Source organism: Panthera tigris, chromosome A2 (assembly GCF_018350195.1).
Source record: "Panthera tigris isolate Pti1 chromosome A2, P.tigris_Pti1_mat1.1, whole genome shotgun sequence".
Taxonomy (NCBI): domain Eukaryota; kingdom Metazoa; phylum Chordata; class Mammalia; order Carnivora; family Felidae; genus Panthera; species Panthera tigris.
In genome coordinates, this window is record NC_056661.1 from 21,319,850 (window position 1) to 21,342,869 (window position 23,020).

Sequence of the window (23,020 nt, forward strand, 5' to 3'; positions counted from 1 at the left end):
TATGCTTCATGGCAGGGGGCACTCAGCCAGTGATGGCCTGGTCCTGCTTCTCTACTTCAGCATCTGCTTCCGTCTCACCCCATGGCACTGCACCTTCCCTGACTTGGTGCACAGTGTCCTCGCTCTAGGCCTGGTGTCCTTGCCCTCCTTGTTCACTGGGCTAACTTCTCTTTATTCTTCAAAATCCAACCCCAACCATGCCACTTCTAGGAACCCTTCCCTGACATTCCCCGGACTCTTGGTGGCACCTGGTTGTTCTCTGGGTGGTAGCTGTCACACGAGGTAATGTGTCTCCATGGTATCCAATGGACCTGCAGCACTCAGCCCCTGGCCTGGCCCAAGTGAGTGCTGGAAAGCACTCGGTGAACAAAACAGCGAAGGGCACCGAACTCCTTTCACCTGTTCACGGAGAACACCTCTGCAAGTACGGCTGGGCCAGAAAGTCACCCATGACCCCTCTGCTGCTGTACCAATTCCACAGCCCAGCCTAGCTGTTGGGGTCCTGGAGGGGTGAGTCGGGGTGGGCACTCATCTCGCATCCCGGTATGTCAGAGCTCTGGTCTGAGCCCCTCGGAGCAACCTTCACAAGGTGACTCAGCCTTGACCCCCACCTGCCCACCAGGCTCAATGGAGACGCAGCAGCTCAGCAGGGGTGTTCCTGTGAATTTGGCAAACCCGCTGCTGGAACCCCCTCCCACTGGCCTCTCCCCTGACCCTTCTAGAAAGACTCACTCTGCAAACAACCTATAAAGCTCTAGAGCTGAGAACAGAATGCTTTCCCTGGTGATCTAGTTTGCTTCCTCTCAGCAAGCAAACGAGCTCATTTATTGCTTTCCCCTGGCTGCCAGGAAGCTCTGCACAAAGCTTTGTGCCGCTCTAGCTTGCCTTACCCTGGTGCCTGTGATCTAACTCCTCCCCTGCTTGTTTCTTTTATTCTATTCTCATGGTTTTGCTTTTGTTCTCTTCATGGTTTTTATTTGTAAGCCAAAGACGTGTCATTTTTTAAGAAGTAGGTGGAGTAACTGTAGATGTTTAGGTGTGCTTCGCCTATGCAGGGGATTGAGTGCAATCTTGGGGGTGCCCACCCCCAGAGCATGGATGGGAGAGCAGACCCAGGGCCTGGAGCCCAGGCCTGGAGCACCCTCATGAGACTCAAGGCTCCTGGGGACAGACGCTTGCCTCCTCCGTGGGCCGGGGACCTCATCTCTGCCTCCCGCATCTCCAGTGCTGGCCTCTTGACCCGGTGGCGAGCGGACATCCTGAGCACAGGTGCAAAAACCAAACCGTGTCATGCAAATCCCATCACCGAGGGGCCCAAGAGCTTGCTGAGAAGTTGGAGAGTTGGCCTATAAAGAACTTCTACCCAGTTTGTGCCCACCCAGGGCCAGTTGTGTTTCTAATAAGAACTTCTACCCAGTTCACTCTTTTTCTTCTTTTTGTTTTTGTTTTTGTTTTTAGTCGAAACGGGGTTTCACAGACTCAGTGACCATTAAGCAGACTGAACCTTTGCTCCCAGAGAATGTTCTCCCGCCCTAGACCCCCAGCTGGGGGCTGCAGCAACATTTTAAATGGGTGATTTAATCTCTTTAAATCTTAGTTTCTCTGCTTGTAAAATGAAGAGGTTGGACTAAAAGTTCTTCATGGGCCTTACTGGCCACAGGCCTTAGAGGGGCTCACAGTGGAAGGTTCTAATGGGATTCTGAGGCCCTGGGATGTAGCCAGATGCAACCACAGATGTCCATTCCCTGGGCTCACAGCACCTTTATTTGGAATGAGTGGGAATATCCCTCCCCATCGCAGTCCGGGCCCCACGGGCGGTCTTCTGGCCACAGGGTGGCAGCTCTCTGCACACAGTGGGGTGGCCCGGGGTGTGGGCACAACCCCTCCCACATAACTACAGCTCCACGGACCAGCAGGAAATCTCTGTTCCTGGGGAACCCTCTTGGTAATCCAGCTTGAGCAATCTGGGATGGATACGTGGACAGACAGAAAGATAGGTGGTCAGCAAATCCCAGGTGTGGTGGGAAGAGAGGGAGATGGCTGGGGTTAGGAGTGTGGAGGGTAGAGAGGCTGGGAGCCTTAGAATTTCCTCCAGCACAGGACGACAAGGCCTGGTCACCCAAGTGGACCCAGCTGTGTGTGGTCTTCAGGGCCCAGGGCTCTGAGAGTTTGGGAGGAATTTCCTACTGTCCCCGACTCACCCTAGTGATCTCTGGGCTGGGGTGTTTTTTGCAGGTTTGAGCTGACTGTCCTCTGTGAGGTCACTGAGAGCTAGGTCAGAGATATCTAAAGTATCAACCTTTGCCCTCACTGTCTCTAGGTTCCAGGCAAGGACAGAGGAGTAGGGCCACCCGCCAAGCCCAGTTCCCAGCCTCTAGGCCTCCACACCCAGCCAGGCTCAGTGGCCTGCTTGCGCAGTCACCTGGTGGCAGAGTAGTCACGGCCCTGAACGCTCAGTGTTCGCCTGCTGTCATCTGCCGCTGCTGGGGGCCCCCAGAGCACTCCCTGGTAGAACTGGCCTGAAATACAAAGGGCGGGTCAGCAAGGAAAAAAGATGGAGGTTGGGAGACACATAGAGGTGAAGGGCACTGCCAGTTCGCAGGCAGAGGTGGCTTCTGAGGGTGCCCTGAGCCGTGGGCAACATACCAAGGGTCCCGCCAACGTGGCTAGAGAAGCGGTCGGTGTCCCGCAGAAGGAGCCGGAGTCCCTCCCCAGGACCGTCCCAGGGGAGCAGGCCGATGGTCACTTTGTCTGGGCTGCTGAGCAGCAGGAGCCCCGCCTTGTCCATGGTCATGTTGAGGCTGTGGGGAAACCCCGCATCCTGAGCAATCGAGGTGGGAGTGGCCTTGGGCGGGACGTCCCTTAAATGTTCTGGGCTTCGCTTTCCTCACTGGTAAACTGGGACCGTCTTAGCGGTATCTGGTGTATTATTTATAAGATAAACCAGATTCCTTTCCCTCCCTGGTTTTCTTAGATTAGTTTCTCATAAATTAGTTTTATATGATTTAGGCAATTGCCTGATACATTCATTCTATCCCCTTCGTTTTTATGGCTAGTGCCACTTCCTTCTGATGATTAGTGTTACTTATGTCTAGAAGAGCAAGTCCCTTTTCATCCTATCCTGTCCTTTTCTACTTAAGATAAGCTTTGAATGTCAGGCTCCTTAAAGCATGTTGAATAAGACCCTGCTGTTACTCTGAGGTTATTTGAAATGGAACTGCCCTAAATTTACACTGCCCTTGATTCAATGTACAAGATGTGGTCTGTTTTCCCTTAGGTGTATCTTCTGCAGCTCATGAAAGTATTTGGATTTTCTCTCACTGCAGGTGTTAGGAATTCTTCATTCTACCTTCTAGTGTGCACGTCCAGGGCACAGAAACTCTTGTCATTCTTTGTGCATTTATCAGATAATAGGAGACTTTAAGATCTCTTATGAAATTGGATGGTTTTCGGGTAAGCCCCTCAGATTTTCTAGGCACCCACTCATTTGTCAAGTGGAAACCGGTCTCTACAGTGTGGCGCAGTGAGAGGGCAGAGGACAAGACTCTCCGTGCTCAGTATAGGCTGGGGTGTTGCGCACTGCTCAAAGAGGGCCAGGGTCCTTGGCCCCACTCCCAGGCCCCTGGTAGCCTCCAGAGCTGGCAAGCTGCCTCTGGAAAGCTCTGTGGTGGGGCAGCCTCACCCAGAAGAGGTGGCCGTCCACCTCTATGCTAAGGATGACATTCGTAACCTCCCCCAGGGAACAGTGCTCTCCAGCTTCTCATTATTGTCGTCATTACCTCACCACACAGACAGCACGGCCCTCCCCTGTACCCAGTGGGCACCATACTGTCCAATGGGCACAGTACTCCTGGATCCCATCCCCTCATTGGACCTTCTCCTCAGCCCTCTGACTCAGGGCTGGGTGATTGTCTCTAGTTACGAGTGAGGAAACAGAGCAGCTAGGCAGCCTGCCCAGGGTCACACAGGACTGGCAGTAGAGCTAGCTCCAAACCACACTGTGCCCCACGTCGGGTAGTGACCCGGGTGAGGTGTGAGGGCAGCTGGGTCCCAGCACAACCCCTCTGTGACCTCCAGAACGGGAGGGTATGGTGCAGGGCTCTCTGCGGGGGCAGCCCACCGCAGGAGACGCATGCTCCGCCACCCCATCCCCAGGAGCATGGGCCCAGATCACCTAGCAGCAGTCACCGGCCAACTAATGTGGCCAGAGAAGTACCCAGCGGGGGGCATACCCAGGTGTCACCGAGAACAGCGTCTCTTTCCACTTATAGGCAGAGTTTCTTCGATTTCGAGTCACTACCACGTGCTCAGGGGAGGCGCGGACCTGCAGCTGGGGGTTCTTGAAGGTCACCTCGATCCACGAGAACTGGGCCTTTTCTGTCTCATACTGGCCAGTCACCTCAACCCCTAAGAGGGCCGGGAGCACAGAGGTCAAGGCCATGGCCCCAGCTGGGCGCTGGCCTGGATGACAGGTCCACCCAAACCCCTTCTCACCGGCTCACCTTCTCAGTCCCCTTTTCCCAACACTTCCTCCCACAACCTCTCCCTCATCCCCTGATTTCATGTGGCTTTGGAAGGGCCCCTGAATCCTCAGCGATGGCCACCTTCAGACGAGCCCTTTGAGAGGGCAGATCCTGTCTGAAATCAGGGAATATTCATAAAGCCCCCATAGTGTGGCTGGCCTAATGAGGTGCTGTGGCCAAGAGCGAGATGGAAAACGAGTGATGCCCAGCCTCTGGGAGCAAGCAGACCACGGCCTGGTGAGATGAGCGGTAGACTGGGTGGATGTGGGAGGAATGGGGGAGCCGCAGAGACTCATTGGCTCTGGGTGGCTCTGCAGGTGTGTGTGAGCATCCCCGAGTGCTGTGTATCCTCACATCTGACCTGACACTCGGTTCAACCAGTAGGACCCTTCTGGGGTTGGGAGTGCAGGCCTGGTCAGCACACCTACCCCTTCCTCCCATTCACCTGCTCCACACCCTCCAGAGTCCTATCAGTACCTTCCAGGGCTCCGCTGCTGCTTTCCCCTTCCTCTGCCCAGTGGCCCCCACTCGTCTGCCAAGGCCCAATCATTCCTGTATGACCCCGTGCAGCCTCCCCTGACCCTCGGACAGCTCTTGTCTCCTCCTCTGGGCTCACTTCCATGTCACTCTGGGCATTGACTACAGGCCTCTGAGCTTATGTGTGCCCAAGTCTGTCTCGCCACCCCTGAAGTATGGCAGTGCCTGGGGCAAGTCCACATCTGGTCTCCCTGGAGTGCCCAGGCCACCCGGACCTGCATATGTGGTGTTCAGGGGAAAGTCTGTGGGGTGGCCATGTAAGTGCAAGTGTCAGCGCTCAGAGGCAGGCCACACCGTGATCTTGGGACAGGCCCACATGGGGTAAGGTGTGTCTCCATGGGCTGGTGTCCCATCATTGTCTCTGGGGTGGTTAAGTTGGGAGTGAGTGGTGTCTGGGTCTCTCTGGGTGGATGATTGGGTATGCACCTCTCACCTTGGTCAGGGTCTGAGAGCAGGTTCATTGGCCCCTGAGAGTGCTTGATGTCCACACAGAGATGATTCACACTCTGTCCGGGCAGTGTCAGGATGACAGGAGGTGCCTGGATGGGGGCTGGGACAGCAGGTGTAGTTCCTAGAGCAGGTAGAGCGGGCTGGGAGGTAAGGGCAGGGAGGGGGCCTGAGGGAGGCTGGCAACCTACCTGGGGGTGAGTCTGTCTTGGCTGGTTCTGAAAGAAGAAAAAGTCTGGATTTAGACAACCCCTTCCTGGGGAGTGGGGGAAGAGGTGAGAGATGGAGAAGCAGATGCCCGTGGCCAGGGCTCCCTCTCAACTTCAACACTGGGAAACCCACGTGATGTGTCCTCAGAGCTCCCCGAGTGTTTCCTCTCCTGGTGTCTCTGTGTCATAGTGTCAGAAGGTATTGCAGAAACTCTGGCCTTGATTCTTAAATCCACTTCATCAGGAGTGGATGGGGCTGATGGTGCCAAAGCAGGCATTAGTGCAGGGGCAGCCAGAAACAGAAAGGAAGAAGGTAGTCAGGATTGAGAGTAATCTTCACATCCTCCAGCCATCGTTGCCACCCGCCACCCCCCCGGCCCCACAACCCCTGCCAAACATACATCCAACTTGGAAGAGCCTTTGTAATGAGATTTTCAAACAGGAGAGCACACTATTAGGGAAAATGCAGAGGACATGGGGTCTAGCCTGACTCTGCCATTTCTGAATCCAGATTTGGGATTGGAAATAGCTCAAGGGACCACTGTTAGCTTTGGAAATGGAGGAAGCCTTCCCTTTCTAGAAGGTTCCATCCTGAGCCAGCCTCCAGAGTGTAATGAATCTGATCCAGTGAAAATAAAGGACACATTACTTCAGGGCACCTGGGTGGCTCAGTCAGTTAAGTGTCTGACTTTGGCTTAGGCCATGGTCTCACAGTTCGTGGGTTTGAGCCCCGTGTCAGGCTCTGTGCTGGTGCTTTACCTCTCCAACTCTACAGGCAGGTTTAATGATCACCTTAAGGAAACTAGACTCTCAGAGGGTCAGAAAGTGGCTTACCTAACAACATGTCTGGTAGCAGCAAGTCCCTAACCCCATGGTAGGTTAGACGATGAGATGGAGAATGAACAGGTCCTTGTGGTCCGATTCTCCCTGGGTTACCAGGTGCTTTCCCAGAAGGTCCAGCTTTGGAAAAGTTGACACACACACAGTCTTCTCTAAAGTGGTGTCATGGTCCCCCCCCAACCTGGGCTCTGGGACCCACCCCGGGAGAGGGATGTGGAGAGGGCGGATGGCTCCCTTCCCTGCACTCATCACTCTGGGAGCCTCTTCTCCCATGGCCAGAAGAAATTCAAAGTGGGAACAAAGGACCCTTCTTGAACCCCTCCGCCCCTGCCACTGGGATGTCAGCCCCCACCCCCAGTCCCCAATTCAAATTACTTGGTCCTCTATAGCCGCTTCTTTCGGTAAGGAAGGAGTCTGCATAGCTGCTCCCTAATCAGACATAACTGGACGTGAGTCCCAGCCCCGCCAGCCAGCCAGGTGAACCAGGAAAGTCACTCCCCCAACAACCAGGGCAGAGCCCAGTCTGTGGCCAGGGTCACGATTCTGTCAATCTCCCACCCCTCTCCCCTCTCCTCCTTTGCCACCTGTTAATCTGGACCTTCTGTCTCCCATGGTATGAAATCTGGAGAGAGGAAGACCTGGAAATCAGAGGGACCTGGGTTTGCTTGTTAGATTTACCTTTCTGGGGCCTGCAGTTGAACAGGGATTGTATCCCTAGTGCCCAGGGCAGGCCCCAAATGGCAGCCAGTATCTGAATGAACGAAGTGACTAAATGCACCCATTTGCTTAGGCAGATGACATCCCCTGCTGGCAGTGGGGTTGGGCTGGAGAGGCCCTGGCCAGCAACCTTGTGGGGCTGGTGCCTTAGGTCCTGTGTCAGCCAACTGTCCCCCAGCCCAGCCTTTGAGGCTCTTACCTAAGTGGAAGTGCTTGCGTTTGTTTTCTGGATAAAACAAAAAGAGAAAGAAAGAAATACACTGTTAGAGTGATTTCAATAAATTTGACATGCTTGTATTTAACCTTGCTTTCCAACCCCAGCACTAAACAGGTGCAGTGAACTCTGGGGTCAGGAGACCTGGCCTCAGCTTTCACATCAATGAAATGGGAGGAGTCTCCCAGGGCTCCTGGGAGATTAGGGGTGGCAGGGTCGGGGTCTTGGTTGGGATGCAGAGGAAAGGCTGCGGAGGGTGCTGGGTCAAAACTGTGCTGCCAAGGAGGCTGGGGTCCTGCTCTCACACCCACCGGTTTCCACGGGCTTCTCTGCAACTTCAGATCGTTCTTCGCCTTCGGGTTTGGTGACCACCATGGACGTGAGGGGTGTGACAAAGCTGTACTGGAGCGACAAGTTCAGAGCTCGGGTCTCAAGGGCCTGCTTCTCAGCATCAGATGCCAAAATCCTGCAGGTTGAGGACATCACAGGTTCAGCAGGTCCCTGGATGCCTTGTCAGATTCTTCCTCCCTTCCAGACCCTTCTGGGAAGGTTCCACTGGGAGAGTCTGGAGCTCACACGTGGTGCCACAACCCCCTCTCTCTGGACTTGGGAGACACCCTGTGCCCGCTGCTCCCCCCACCGCCCCCGCTGCCATGGGAAGCTTGTGAAGGTGCTCAGGCTATGTGTAGCTGTCCTGGTGGGCCCTCAAAGGTGTGGGCTACCCACATTTTCTCTAGCAGTTGCTGGATGGTCAGGTATGCCCAGAGTCTCTCCATGAAGCTGTGGAAGATGTACTTGGGGCTCTGGAACTCTTCCTCCTTCTCCGCCACTCTAATTTCCGTTTGGAAGGTGATGTTCTGCATGTGCTAGAAAGAGGGGCCCAGCCGGGGCAGGAGCTGTGAGGGCCTAGGTCTTCCAAGTGCTCCCACGTGAAACCTGCTTGTAGCTGGGGCAGCCCCCATGCATCGGCTGCAAGGACTGCACCACCTTTGAGTAGAGTGGGGCGTGGGGAGGGAGTTTGGGGAATGAGAGTCTTGGTCACAGAGCCTCCCAAGATGAGAAGGAGGTGGAGATAAAAGGTAGTAAACCGTCCAAGTGGAACATGGCAGACACAGAGCTGGGAGCTCAGGTCAGACGGATCCTTCCAGAGAAAGGGAAATGAGAATGGGATGTGAAGCCCAGGACAGTGTAGAAACAGCAGTAGGAAGGAAGTCCAAGTGTGGTGTGTGGACAGAAAGGGTCCCCAGATGCATTCCACACTCACCCCAAAGATAAAGACTCTGGGGACAAAGAGGGAAGAGCTTTCCCCAGCAGTCAGTGGCAGAGTTGAAAAGAGGACTCCGGTGTCATGGCCCTGATAGGGCTTGGGGTCCCGTCCACCTGCAACCAGCTATCCCGGCCCATGCTGATGCCCTCTGCTGGGGCTGGGCACTGTGGGATGGAGGCAGCAAGGCATATGCCGAGCTCTGAGTGACTGCTGCATCCTTCCCCAGGGAGGGGGCTTCTGGTCTGGGGCTGCCCTGCCCACAGCCTGGGAAGTGGCGGGAGGTGGGGGGACAGAGGAAACCCCACCTTTCTTGCCATTGCTCCCCACCGCAGTCGAAGAACTTCTCAGTGTGGATCAGATCCCGCTACCCCTGCTGGAACTACCTCCTCTGTCTCTCACCCAGAGCCAGGCCTCCCCACACTGTCACATGCAGGCCACCTGCACGAATTTTGTCCTATCCACACATAGAGCTATTTGCTTGATGGTTTTCCTTAAATGAACTTTAAATAGTCGAATACTATTTATTTGGCCCTGTCCCAAGCAATAATACCTGTGAAATCTTAGGTCTGGGGTTCAAGTTCTATTTTTCAGGAGACACATTAAAATAAATACACAACTACTAAAACAAACATGTTTGTGAACTACCCTGAGTCACCTTGGGTCCTACACTTTGGGAACGCCTGGGCCTTTAGGTTCATATTAGCAGCTAACATGAATGAAATATTTACACTGGGGCCAGACTGTAATCCCCACAGCAGTCTTACAAGGTGGGTAGGGTGACCTATTCTGATTTTTACACAGGAGGAAACTGAGGCACAGTGAGGTTAAGTGATTTGCCCCAGGACTCACCTCTGGGAGGTGGCAGAGCTGGGTCTGAACCCAGGCAGGCTGGCCATAGGTCACACACTGCCCATCCCACTACTCGGCCACTTCCTCTGAGGTGAGGCCCGGGACCCCCCCATTCTCTTCTGACTCACCTACCTGCTGTTCTTCCCACACACACCGCCTGCTTGCCATGCAAGCCTAGAATGTTCCTCCATCACCCCACCGTCTGGCCTGTACCATCCTCTACTCATCCTTCAGTCTCAGCTGGGCCTCCTTCAGGCATCCCTCCCTGATTCCCAGACCAGGTTTGGGTTCCCAGGGCTGCTCCCCTGAGTTCCCGGGTTTGTTGTGTCAGGGACATCCCAGCCCGAATCTCCTTGCTGGTGTGAGGATTTACACGCACTGTCACTGTCGGGAGGACAGCGTCCCCAGGGCCTAGAGAAGGACCTGGTGCATGCAGAGCAGGTGCTGTTTCTCTCTGTGGAATGACAGGGCCTCCTGTGGCACAGAGGCAGGGGAAGACTGGGCAGAGATGGCACCATGTGGGGAGCCAGGCTCTTGACCTGGCTGCAGAGGGGCCCCAGGCAAGTTGCCTGCCCTGCCTGGATCTCAGCCTGCTCATCTGTGAAATGGGAGCAGCCCTCTCTGCCCCATTGCAACCTCAGAGGGCAGTGTGAGGACAGGAGGGAATGCCAGGCCTCTGGTTCTCTCAGGAACAGCAGGAGCACAGACGGACTGCTGAGTGTCATCTCTAAGTGGGAGACAGCACTTCGTGACTTGCTCTCTCAACTGCTGGAGCCCTGTGGGGCTGGGGTGTGAATGAAGCCCTTCTGACTCCCTGCTCCAGCAGCCTTTCCCCTGCAGAATGGCCGGCCACACTCACCAGATGCCCTCTGACTTTGGCTGAGAGCACATCAGGGCTCTGGTCCTGGAGCTTCCCAGCAACCACGATCTCGGAGCCTTTGAAGAGCAGCCGGAAGTTGTCCTGCGAAACCTCCTCCACAGCGTTGCTTGGGTACTCAAAGGTCACTGCTGTCAGCAGTGGGTTGGCCACTTCCTGGTAAAAATCCTGCAAGGTGGCGGGTGTCACGAGTGCGGGGCTGGGGTCTGCCTGCCTCTCTGTGCCATCCCTCACTCAGGGGCCACTGGGGACACTCTGGCACCTGGAGCTGCAGGGCAGAGTCTGAGTCCTCATAGATGCGCCGAGCCAGGCCGCCGTTGTCCAGTGCCAGCTTCTCTAGGAAGGCATAGCTGACATCGAAGCCAAAGCCCAGGCAGAAGAGGCTGTACTGGCCAGCTATGGCTTCCTGCACGTTCTTCTGGATCCTCGCAGGGTTGGTCTCTCCTGGGCCCAGCAGTTTGGGAAGGGGGTGGGGGGCATGAGAAAACAGAGATTTGTTCAATGGATATTTCTGGACTCTAGAGACCCCCCCCCCCTCCCTGCCTCAGGTTCCACAGCAAGCCAGGGGAAGGCCTCAGCAGATCCCTCTGGGCCGTGTGCCTTGGAGTTGCTGGTGGTGCCCTCACCCACAGTGGGGTCACCATCGGTGAGCAGGATGATGAGGGAGACACTGCCCGCGGGCAGCAGCTCCTGCCGGTTGGCGTTACTCAGCAGCTGCACGGCCATCAGCATTGCGTCATTGATGTTGGTCCCTGGGGGGCACACACTCAGGATGGCTTCCAGCCCAGCGCCTCAGGCTGGGCTTGGTGCCCCGGAAGCCCCCACACCATAGCAAGGCTACAGAGGCACTCACCGCCTTGGGCCTGGATGCCAGCCACATATCTCCTGGCCTGGTTCACGTCCTCGGCTGAGGCTGGCACCAGCAACGGCTTCCACTGGGTTGCATCCCCGCTGAAGCTGATAAGGTTGAACTGGTCTCTGGGGCTGAGGTCATCCAGGATCTTGATTAAGGCTTCCCGGGTCTGAGCAGGAGGATCGGAGACAAGGTGGGTGTCTCAGTGGAGCCTCCCTGGGGCTGGCATCCTGTGTACTTGGGCTGGCATCCCCGGACTTGCATGGTGACTGCTCTAGAGCCAGGACCTGCCGATACTCTGACCAATCTCAACCCCTGGGTACCCCATACTCAGGAAGATGGAGGAGGGAGAATCTGCCTACTGGGCCAGAGGTGATGGTGTGAGGCATGTATGAGTTTCCAGAGTTGTGGTCTTAACCTGTGGGACCCACCTGTTGGATCTTCCTGCCCAACATGGAGCCGCTCTTGTCAATGACAAAGATCACATTCTTGGGTATTGTGGGTAGGCCCTCGGGGGCAAAGTAGTGTACAAAGTAGCCATTTTCAATCTGTGATCAGAGTGAAACAAACACAGGTAATAAGAGCTGCAGCCCTGCCCTGCCCCCAACCAGCCTTCTCAGCTTAATACTTGGGTTCCTCTCTTCACGCAGCCCCATCTGTCTCTGTCCAACTGCTAAATTCCTCAAATCCTCACCATCTTCTAGGGCTCAGTCCAGCCCCTCTCTTGCCTTCCCTGCTCACGTGTGGCCTACTAGAACTCTACCCCCACTTTACCTCCTATTTGTTTTAGTATTTGAGGCAATTTATCCTAAAAGGTTTAGACATAATAAACCTGAGATCCGTTAAAAGAGTAAGGACTTGAAAAACAAGGTCCATAGTGGGGCACCTGGGTGGCTCAGTGGGTTGAGCTTCTGACTTCAGTTCAGGTCGTGACTCACGGTGTGTGAGTTTGAGCCCCACGTCATCGGGCTCTGTGCTGACAACTCAGAGCCTGGAGCCTTCTTTGGATTGTGTATCTCCCTCTCTCTCTGCCCCTCCCCCACCCACACTCTGTCTCTCTCAAAAAAAAAAAGTTAAAAAAAGTTTTAAAAAACAAGGTCCATCAAAAGAGTAAAGGGAAAGCACAATGAAGCCAGAAACTTGCATGAAAGAAGCTACTGCCATTGGACATCAAACTGAACTGTGAGCCTCCTGTCAGCCAAGGCAATAAGGAAAATCCTGCAAGGCATTTCTTTAGCAGAGATGAAACTTCTGTGCCTCCAAAAGAAAATTGTTTCAGGGACAACATAACAAAATTGCTTGTTTTTGGTCTGTGCTGCCACTGGTTCACACTGATGAGTAGGGGCAGTTACTTTGCCTTTCCTTCTAGAACATGTAAGCTCAAGCCCTTGAGTATGGATGGATTTTCTGGTTGCCCCTATTCTCGCCTGGAGCCCACACACCTGAATAGAGCCCCCGGAGAGGGTCCGGTTCACATCGTAGCGGATGATGAAGTTGCCATTCAGGACTGTGTCCTCCTGCCCTGGTGACTTTTGCTGGGAGAGTGTGGGCTTGAATCGGATGTGAGCCTGGGAAAGGACAGGCTGGGGTTGAGAAGAGCCCCATGGCCACACCCACCCCATCTGAAGCAAGAATTCCAGGATATGGCCTTGGGCCACAGTCCAGGGAATGTTCCCTGAGGCTGAGCTGTTGGAGAGAATGACTCCCCATAGGGGAGTGGGGGAGTGAACCTCTGCTCTTAGAGCTGCACCAGCAGGGGCCCGGCTCAGGATATGCATGATCCAGCTGGCGGGCCCCTTTCCATCCATGGGGCCCTCACTTAAGTTCCTCCCCACAGCCTTCTCCCCACCAAGGCGAAGGTGGTCTCCACACCAGCACCTACCACCCTTCTCTGGGCCTTGTCCTCCACCTCTGCCAAGTGGCAGCATGGACACAGACCTCAGAAGTCCCTCCAGCACAGAGATTCTGCCCAGTTGTCCCGCTCTCCGGACAGACTCATAAGGCTGGCCGGACAACAGGCCCCTTGGTACCCTTGCCTGCTGACAATGGCAGGCCCACCTTGGTCTTGTTCCGTGAGATGGTGAGGGCATCTGCCAGTTCGTTGGTCATGAAGGTGCTCTCTGTCTCCAGAAAGCTGATGCCCTGAGGCTCAAAGATGTGAATGTCCATCTGGAGACAAGAAGCGGGTCACTGGGTTGGCAGGGAGCTGGGGCTGGGCCTCCGGGGAGGCAGAGGGGGAAGGAGGGGCTGCCCTCAGCAGAGCAGGTGTGTTCCTGGAGACCTCCCTGGAAAAGGCGGTGCCAGTACCTGGAGATGCTTGACCAGTTGCTGGGGCTGGATTTTCAGCAGCAGCTCATACACTTCCAGACGCCGTTTGAGCAGCTCCTCATACACTAGCTCGAAGGTGACCTTGGCAGAGGGAGCCACATTGACTGACACCTGGAACTGCTCCATCTTTCTTCCGGTGGCCCTGGGGGAGAGGGACGTCAGGTTTGTCCCTCCAGGCCGGGCGGGGGTATGGCCACTGGAGGCTGGAGAGGGTCTGAAGGGCAGGAGGCAGGGCAGCCTCTGCCCCCACCCCCCTGGGGTCCCTTCCCACCACCATCTTTGGCTCACTTGATGAGGCCAGCACTCTCCCCTCTGGCCACGGCCGTGCTGTACTGCTCCTGGGCTGCAGCCTTCTCCTTGATGTTCCCGGGGTAAGTCACACCGTCGATGATCCTGCGGCAGGAGGGGAAGATTTGTGGAGGGCCTGATAGGGGCAGCCCACTCCAATCCCACCTCCTCCAGGGAGCCTCCCTTGACTCAGTGTGCCTCTTAACAGAGTAACTCCTGTCTCTGCCTGAGGCCATCCCTGTTTATTATGTACTTACTGTATACAAGTCTCTGCAGGACCCCAGGTGGGGAGGAGAGCTCTGCATGCTATGCCACGCCTCCATCTACCCTGAGGCGTGCACAGTGTTGGCAAACATGTGTTTACCGAACACACAGGGGAAGGAGGCTGCAGAGGAGGCAGGACTGAGCTAAGTCCCAGCCTCTCTTCACCCTTGCAGTCTGGCCCCACATCCCAGCTTTCCCTCTCATCTCACAGCCTGCTCCCAGAAGAACTGGTCAGTCACCAGTGAGCTTTCTGGGGTGCCCCTGTGTCCAGCCCTGCATGCACCTGTGCGGGGAAGACTGGGAAGGGGAGAGATGCCGGGCTCCCAGGTCAGTGGGAAATGCAGCACTGAAAGCCTCTGGCCCCTCCCCCTGCCAGCACAGGGCAGGGGGCTCTTCAGGGAGGTTGGCCTCTGGGGAAGCAGGTGTTGGACAACGGGTGGACTGGACTCCCAGGGGTGTGGGTCCCACAATCCTATTTTTGGGGACTAGAAAGAGCTACCAGGGCTTCTCCTCTGGAATGAAAATGACTACTCCAGATCCTCCTTGGGAGGCGAGCAGGGATGTGTCGGGCAAACACAGCCCTGCTCCACCTGGGGGTGGCATGAAAGGGTGTGCAGGGGTCGGCGGGGGTAGCCAGGGCATTAGGACCCAGTGTTCCTCCTCCCCACCTTCCTGACATTCCTGGTCATAATTTAACCCTGGGCTAGGGATGGGGCTGCAGAGTGGGCCACAGGGCTCCTCCTCCTGGACGCCCAGCTGGGGTGCCAAGGCCAGCAGGCTGCCAGGCTCCGGGCCCATCACATGCGCTGAGAGCCCCGGGCTGGCGCCGCTCCCTGGGCCCAGATTGTGTTGCTGCAGGGCATAGGGAAGCAGGGGGCAGGGTGCCCTCCTCCCCAAGCTGGCTGGGGGCCTCCTGCAGAGCGCACACTGCACACAGTGCTCACATAGCACAGGCCCCTGCTCCAGGGTTAGGAGAAGCAGTGGCCAAGAGAGAAGAAGGAGCCGAGCCTTTTCAGAGGTCTCAGGGTAGTTTGGGGACCCCGGCTGAGCCCGCTCTCTGTCCCACCCAGCGCCCTCCCTGAGTTGCTGGGATCAGCCTCTCTCTGGCCTGCCCTCAATCACTGCCTCTCTGGTGGGGACAAGGACAGATAGAGAGGGTTCTCATGTATTGGACAAACATTGCAAAACATTCGGGAAGGGTGAGGAGGACAAGGTGAGGATCAGCACTCAGCCACAGAGTCCACAGAAATCCCAGGGGGTCTCCCAATTCTTGGCCTCTGGTCCAGAGCAGAAACGCCCTCTGCAGTATCCCAGGTGGGAGGGAGGGGACTAGCCTGGCTTGGAACTTCCTATGACAAAGAGATCCCCCTCCTCAAGGCATTGCTCCATTGTGGGGCAGTCCCGGAGTTAGGAAGTCTTCTGTATTCTGAGCTGGACTCTGCCTTTGGGTGACTCCCTCCTGCCTGGGCCTGGGCCTCAGGATGCCCCAACTCTGTACTCCTCAGAGGCAAAGAAACCAAGATGCTGTGGTTTTCCACCTGTCAACTGGGCAGTATTTGGGGATGGCGCACAGAGGGATGGACGGTGGGGTGGATGGAAGGAGGGAGGGGTGGAGGGAAGGAGGTGTGGAGGACGGAGGTATGGAACACTTCTGAGAATGTACTGAAGTTCGTGGGTAAAGTCCCTGGTTCCCTGTATTGCCTACAGGCCGAGCACACACACCTAAGGCACACCTCACATCAGGAAGAGAGTTGCTCTTCTTGACTGGGTGCCATCGGGGAAGCTGGTATCATGGTGTTGGGTTGGGGAGGGAGACAAGGAGGGCAGGAAGGTACCTACATGGAGAAGTTGGTGATGAAGGCTCTCTTGGGCAGCTCCACCTGGAAGGTGGCCTCCTGTACAACATTGGCCTTGTTGACCACCCTGCTGGTGACGACTGTGTGGGCAAATCTGGATGAGACCCTGGAGTCCACGGTGAGGCTGTAGATGTCAATGTCATTCTGGACCAATGAAGGAGGAGGAATGGGATTGTCTCAATGCCAGTCCAGCTTGAGGCAGCACTCTTTAAAGAGTCCCGGACCAAGCCCTGGCCCCCATCCCCGACTGAGCCACTGACCAGGCCTCCAGCCAAACCCCATGATACATTCTACATGTGAACACCAGTCTCACATAAGAGGCAGCTATGTGCTTCGTTCCCCACCCTTCAGGGCCACGATGGTGGAGCTTGTGGCCCAGTGCGTCTGGGAAGCAACTCTCACTTACTCCTCAGGCAGGGGGCCCTAGATGGGTCAGGAAGCTTCACATTTGATCTTAGCTCTGTCCACTGAAAGGGTAATGAACAAGTCCTGTGATTTCTGGTGACCTCAGCCTCGTGGAAACTGGGAAAAACAGCTCTTGCCTGTCTCCCACCAGGTGCTCACAGGAGCTAGAACTTGGAGGTGATGAGGACCCAGTCTCTAATTGCTGGGAGCCTTCCTCTTTGCCCCCTTGACCCTGCAGCTGTGGACCCTCCCCAGACATATGCTCTCCTCCAGATCTGTGGTCCCCAGGGAAGGACATGTGCACACCAGCTACCTGCACACGGTATGTTCCGCTGTGCACGCAGCTTAGCACAGAGACAGGTGACTGGCCCGGCAGCTTATGTATACACGGGAGTGTCTGCTGGGTGGCAGGCACTGTACTAAGTTCTTTATAAATGTTACAGGTTTGAATAGCTTTTCTTTTTAGTGTTTTATAGATGAGGAAACAGACACAGAGTACATAATTCCTGGGGCACCTGGGTGGCTCAATTGGGTAAGCTTCTGACTCTTGATTTCGGCTCAGGTCATCATCTTGCAGTTTGTGAGTTCGAGCCCCGCATTGGGCTCTCTGCTGTTGGCATAGAGCCTGCTTCGGATCCTCTGTCCCTCTATCTCTCTGCCCCTACCCTGCTTGCATGCCTCTCTCTCTCTTTCAAAATAAATAAACAAACTTTAAATAAATAACTCCTTCATGGCCACTCAGCCAGGGAGAGGTAGACTTGGGCTCATGAAACCCATTTTTTAAAAAGTTTATTTACTTATTTTGAAAGAGAGAAAAAGTGCAAGTGGGGGAGGGTCAGAGAGAGAGGAGAGAGCAAAAATCCCAAGCAAGCTCCACACCAAAAGTGCAGAGCCCGATGCGGGGGTCAAACCCATGAACTGTGAGATCGTGACCTAAGCCGAAGCTGGATATTCAACTGCCCAACCAACTGAGCCACCCAGGTGCCCCTCGTGAAGCCCATTCCTACCCCTTTCCCCACGCCCCCCACTGCCGGCCTCTAGCAGCAACTTATTGGGCTGCATTTTCTCCCCGTAAAATGGGACTAGATCTCCCTACTGTTAAGTAAGAGAGGAACAATACAGCCCGGGCTAGTGCCTGGTGGATGGTCAGCACCAACTCTTTGCACACACACTGATCCACGCTCCCTTGTCCACATAATGCTTGCACATGCAGAGGCTCTCACCATTGCTAATCAGCTCACACCATTCACACTCAGGCCCCCACGGACACCCACTACCTTTTGGGGGGTGGAGGTGTGAAGGACAGCCAGCAGCGAGAGCAGGACCGTCGCGATGCTACAGGTGCGGCCAGGGGCTGAAGTCTTCATTTTGGCTCCCGTGCCTGGCAGGTTGCTTCTGAACTCGAGAAGAAGTGGGGAATGAATTAATAACATGCTTGCTGTCCCGCCCCTGTGGGGGCAGGTTCTGGGAAATTGGGATCTACAAGCCAAAAACTGCAGTTGCCTCAGATAAGTAAACTGTGAATATCCTGTGGACCTTGGCTGGGGACAGGAACATGTACCGAGGAAGAGCAAGCTCAGGTGGGAGTTGGGTACGGCACCCCTTCTGAAAGGTCCACGGTCACCCCAGGCCACTACCACCCCCCATACCAGCCATTGCACCAGCCAGCTCCCTAGGTCTGGGAGATACACCAGTGAACCAGCCTGCTCTCCAGAAGCCCAGTCTGGGGGAAATAGGGATGGCCCAGAACAGGAGGGCTAGGGGGTGGCTTCCAGGAGGCAGGGGGACCGGAGGCCAGCTTGATGCGATGGGGCAGTGAGGGCCCTAATGGCTCTGAGGAGCCACTGGAGTGTCTGAGTGGGGCAAGATATGCTGGGGCCAAGGCAGGATGGAGACACTTCATTTCTGGGGTGAGAGGGGCTGGGTCCAGGGGTCCCCTTCTCTCTCCTTGGGTCCCCGGCTGCTGTCAGCCCCCATTAACCTAGCCAGGCCTCTTGGCTCAACTCCAGCAAGGCTGCCAGAACAAGACCCGCACTTTGGCAATACAAACTGAGAACCATAAAGATGCCTGCACCTTGTGGCCCGGAAGTCTCCTTCCGGGTAATTTATTGATAGGAAATCGTGCAACACAAGTCCTGAAGGGGGTGATTCATTGTGGGGGTGTGTGCACTCAGATAGCCTGTGGAGGTCGGTCGTGCCAAGGGAGCCCATGATTCACAGCTTGCGTGAGAAAGCACAGGACACCCAGCCATCAGCACACCAAGGCAGTGCCACTGTCCTGAGCCCAGACCCGTAGGAATGCACCCGAGGGCCTGGGGTAGGATTACCAGTAGCTTTTTTCAATTTTTCTTTAATAAACTTGAAATGCTGCTTTTATAACAAATAGCAATAAAATGAATAAATATTAAGGGATCCGGACGCAGCTGGTGCTCGCGTCCCTGGCGGCTCTGGGATAGCCCAGCTCCCGAGTCTGGCCATAGATAAGGTAAAGTCGCTTCAGGAAAGTGTGGCCAGGTCCCAAGCCCTGGGTTGAGGAAGGAGGGTGACTTGGTGACACTTGTCAATGGGGGTGGGGAGGAAGGGGAGTAGCCATTTTGGGGGCCCACACAAGGTTCTGAGGCAGTGACTGGCCCCCATGTTCCCCTCCATCAGTGGCAGGAGCATCCAGGACTCTGGAGCTGTGTCTCTGGCTGCAAGTCAATGTTCCCCTCCAGAAAGCATCTCTGTGCGCATCTATACTGCTTGCCCTTTGGCTCTGAATATGGTTGGGATCATCCAGGGCTTCACACCTGGTCAGCAATCTGAGCAAAGAGCCCCCCCTCCCCACCCCCGAGGAGCACGGTGAGCAGGCCCAGGCCCTGCCCCACAGAAGGGCCACTCGGGGCACAGAGCACGGGCCCAGCCTGAAGACAGCTATATAAGGACGCCATGCTGGCTGAGAACGTGGGGAAGGCTCCAAGCAGCCACCCCCACGTGCCCAGGGGACAGGCGGACTTCCGTGTAGGCAGCAGGCAGGACTGCCTATGGCTTTGCCGTCACAGGGGGACAGACTTCTGCAGTCCCCTGGATCTGACAGTTCCACACACACAGGGGACACTGAAGCCTGAGAACGGAAGAACCGCTCATGAGCCAAGGACCTGGAGTTCTCACAATGCAGGCGGAGCGGTGGGAGTGGCGAGGGGGAGGCTCACCCCGAGTCTGAGAAAGGAGCAGCTCAGTAAGCAGACTACCACTGGCCAGAAAGGGGCCTCGACCTGGTTTTGTCTTTAAGGGGTGTGAGCTGGCAAGGAGGTGGTACAAATAAGGGCCCCAGAGGAAAGGGGTTTTGAGGTGACCTGGTCCTGCAGAGCCTTGGTGTCCTTGGAAGCATCTCAACATCCTCTGTGGAAGGCAGGGGGAGGGGTGAGCCTCGGGCCCCCACCTGCTTCACTCTGAGCAGTGTTACTGTGGCCTGTTTTATGCAACAGGCTCCTGTTCTAGTCCCTTTTCAGATGGGAGGGAAAACTGAGACTCAGAAAGGCAGAGACTGGTCTGAAGCCACACAGCTCAGCGCCAGTTCACCACGTCCAAGACTTTCTGGCATGTGGCAGTGGCCGTAATGGCACCTGCCTTATCCTCTGGGACCTCCCAAAAGCCCACAAAGGGTACAGAACATGCCCCACCCCCTACCCCACCTGCCCCTCCCCTACACTGAGCGGCTATGGCTGGTGACCAACTAACACCCTCCAAATGCCGGAGTCACTTGGGCATCCTCTTTATTGTTCCCCAGGTGCCGGTGCAGACTCCCTGGGCTGAGGGACCAGGGCTCTGAGGGATAGGTGGCAGTCCCAGAGGCAGCAGGTGAGAAGGTGTATTCTGGCATAAAAAAAGTTCTTGGGAAAGGCTCCTGCATCTAGGAGTTGGCAGTGGCGAGAGGAATGGTGTGCACTTCTTAGCCAAAGACACTCTTGGCAGGTCCAGCTTTGGGCTTCTCAAAGACGGTCTCGGTGCCGGTCCGGGTGCCGCTGAACACCGACGGGGCGGTGGAACCAGCTAGTTCTGTGGGCAGGATGGGGAGGTGTGGGCAGGGGCACTTGTGGGGAGCGCCCCCCCCTGCTCAGGAGCTCTGGACTCAGGAAAGGATGCTGGGACCCCTCTCCCCATCCCCCCCTCCCACTGACACCTCCCCCCTCCACCCCCACTGCCCAGGAGGATACTCACCACACTCCCGCATGACCTGGTAGGTCTTGGACTTGATCTCCTGGTTCTTGGCCAGGTTCCCACGGGCCCCCTTCAGATCTTCCTCCTTCACGGGGGGGCGCTTCTTCTTGATGGGGGCCTCCTGAGCACCAGCCTTGGAGAGCCCAGAACCTCATCTTACAACCCGAGGCCTCAAGGGTGAAAGCCCTTTCCTACCTCAGTGCCTTGGCCCTGAGACCCCTCTTCTCTGGCCACTGAACTCAAGCCAATTTAAGGCTGCACTCCTCTTCCAGGAAGCTCTCCCAACCGTGCTCCACCCCCACCTCCACGTCTCTCTCTACTTCCCCCACAGACCAGGAGCATGGGGACCCTGGCTACTGTGGCCTGACACTGCCTGCCTGGCCAGGCTCAGGCCTGGGAACGAAGGGCAAAGGGGAAAGGGGCTGGTTTTGAGTGGAGTTTCCTTGGGTAAATTCCAAGATCTGCTCATTGGGTGGCAAGGGCCCCTCAGGGATTGTCTCTCTCTCCCCCAAACTGCTGGCATTTACCTCGTGCGTTTTGCGGTGGGAATCTGGTGGAAGAATCAGATGCCCGTGAAGTCGGTCCGAAGTCAGCACCCACCCATGGAGCAGGTAGCAAGGAGAACCTCCACTTAGCATGCCTTAGCACTGACCTACAAGTCCATCCCCCTCCAGACTGGGGATATTCAGACTCAGTGCTTATCCTACCATTCAACCCCAGGCGCCCAGGAGTCTGAGGCCTCATTCCTTCTTAAGCCCTGGGGACAGGTGCAGGGAATTCCTGGTCCCTGAGTCTGGGCTGGGATCCTGTGGCAACACAGTACACCCCCTGCACCGAGATATATCCTGCTGGGGAGATGCCTGGGGGAAGTTATGCACCCACAGATCCCGCCTGGCGTGCGCGCGCACACGCGCGCGCGCGCGCGCACACACACACACACACACACACACACACACACACACACGGCTACAAACGAGTCCTATGGTCTTCTTCACACACAAAGGCAGACACAAATTGAAGTATCATACATGTTGTCTCTACCCTCCTGACAAGCCACAGAACACCACCAAACCCAAGATAAATGGGGGTTTGCCGGCAAGCTGGGGCCCAGCGCTGCCCCTCCTGAGCCCCGGCCTCCCAGGGGCTCACAGAGCTTCTCGTTACGCCTGCAGTTCAGCTCAGGACACAACTGTCAGAGGTGACAGTGTCCAGCTGTCCATCCCCATCCCCCCGGCACCAACCCGGCCTGTACCGGACCCTCCTACCTGGGACATGGTGGGCGTTGTGCGAGAGCTGCTGCAAAGGCTCCCCTCTGGCAGGCAGAAGCCGGTGGAAGAGATCGGGGCAGCGCCAGCCCTCTGGGGCTTATATAGTCCACTTGCCTGCCCCGGAAAGCCACTCCCCTCCTCGATGGGCTTCCCGATGATTCAGGTCCACACAGCCTGCAGCTTCAGAGTTTATTCTTAGAGATGATAGGGGCTCGCTGAGCACTGCTGCCCGGGGGCCACAGCCCTGGTGGAAAAGGACAGCTGGGGAGACCTGGGGCCCTCGAGAACAGGTGCTCTTATGCAGGCGGGAGGTGCCAGGCCTGGCAGTGCGCAATGAGGATTTATGAGCGTGGGTCCTGGAATGTGTGTGGCAGCCTGAGCTGTCCACCTGGGAGAGTCCATCCCAATGCGGTGGGTGTCCCTGAGGGAAGAGAGGGCCCTGGGCTAGGCTGGACCGCTCTGAGCTTATTTTTCCCTCTCTTTTACCCTTCTATGGATTCCAGAGAAAAGAGACTTTCCATCCTGCATGGCAGCAGAGCAGAAGCTTCCTGTGTGTGACACTTGGGAGCACTTGCTCACAGTGAGCACAGCCCCCCATGGTTCACAGGTGAGCAGCTGAGGCTGTGAGAAGCTCGGGGAGCTGCTTCATCTGTGTTTTTGCCCTCTGCCTGGCTCCTAGTGCAAGGGTAGCAAAGGGACAAAAGGCGGGAGGTAAAGTGCCCAGAAAGGACCAGAAGAAAACCTGCTTTGTGGTAAGGGCACCGGTGAGTGTAGGCTGGGAAGGGCACAGAGCCTCTGACTGGGTGAGGTCACCCAAAGGTGCCTGGCCTGACATTTAGGTTGCTGAAAGCAGGTGGGCGAGATCCAAGCCCATTCCAGGCACTGAGCTGTGGAGAGAGGGACAGGCCCAAGGTCTCTCCTGAAGGCCATTTAGCTTTCTGCTAGCTCCTAATAGCCCATCCCTGAAGGGGAGACCCTCGGGGCACAAGGCAGAATTCTCCACCTGAGATGGGTGTGGGGAGGGGATGTGGGTGGGAGGTCGGCCACATTCCAGCTCCTGGTCAGTGTGTGGTGGGGA

General features: G+C 56.1%; 2 protein-coding genes across 5 annotated transcripts; both read right to left on the bottom strand.

Annotated features, from left to right (window-relative positions):
• Positions 1-1,746: 1,746 nt before the first annotated feature.
• ITIH4 (inter-alpha-trypsin inhibitor heavy chain 4) lies at positions 1,747-17,889 on the bottom strand. 4 transcript variants are annotated; one of them, XM_042979141.1, is made up of 24 exons: positions 17,752-17,889; positions 16,053-16,213; positions 13,950-14,054; positions 13,641-13,803; positions 13,392-13,502; positions 12,776-12,901; positions 11,765-11,881; positions 11,334-11,502; positions 11,107-11,232; positions 10,743-10,924; positions 10,463-10,648; positions 8,214-8,353; positions 7,799-7,953; positions 7,473-7,499; positions 7,141-7,194; positions 6,932-6,985; positions 6,551-6,673; positions 5,850-5,972; positions 5,699-5,725; positions 5,494-5,610; positions 4,233-4,407; positions 2,647-2,801; positions 2,423-2,519; positions 1,747-1,964 (listed from the first exon to the last, which is right to left on the bottom strand). In XM_042979141.1, the coding sequence occupies exons 1-24, from the start codon at positions 17,839-17,841 to the stop codon at positions 1,895-1,897; spliced, it is 2,853 nt and encodes a 950-aa protein (XP_042835075.1). In that variant the 5' UTR covers positions 17,842-17,889; the 3' UTR covers positions 1,747-1,894. The 4 variants fall into 4 exon arrangements, with proteins under 4 accessions (XP_042835075.1, XP_007081969.2, XP_007081970.2 ...); XM_007081907.3 differs by having other exon boundaries at positions 6,551-6,676; XM_007081908.3 differs by lacking the exon at positions 7,141-7,194 and having other exon boundaries at positions 6,551-6,676.
• A 2,275-nt stretch (positions 17,890-20,164) lies between these two features.
• MUSTN1 (musculoskeletal, embryonic nuclear protein 1) lies at positions 20,165-22,006 on the bottom strand. Its single transcript, XM_007081911.3, has 3 exons — positions 21,940-22,006; positions 20,675-20,807; positions 20,165-20,512 (listed from the first exon to the last, which is right to left on the bottom strand). The coding sequence occupies exons 1-3, from the start codon at positions 21,946-21,948 to the stop codon at positions 20,406-20,408; spliced, it is 249 nt and encodes an 82-aa protein (XP_007081973.1). The 5' UTR covers positions 21,949-22,006; the 3' UTR covers positions 20,165-20,405.
• Between the last annotated feature and the right edge of the window lie 1,014 nt (positions 22,007-23,020).

Excerpts from the sequence above, each read along its gene's own strand:
- ITIH4 (XM_007081907.3), bottom strand. The coding sequence starts at position 17,841 with ATGAAGACTTCAGCCCCTGGCCGCACCTGTAGCATCGCGACGGTCCTG. Across the intron at positions 11,233-11,333 it reads TGGCATCCAGGCCCAAGGCG|GGACCAACATCAATGACGCA; the intron begins GTGAGTGCCTCT and ends TGTGCCCCCCAG. Across the intron at positions 7,954-8,213 it reads CAGCAACTGCTAGAGAAAAT|GATTTTGGCATCTGATGCTG; the intron begins GTGGGTAGCCCA and ends CTCAACCTGCAG.
- MUSTN1 (XM_007081911.3), bottom strand. Across the intron at positions 20,513-20,674 it reads CCAGGTCATGCGGGAGTGTG|AACTAGCTGGTTCCACCGCC; the intron begins GTGAGTATCCTC and ends TCCTGCCCACAG.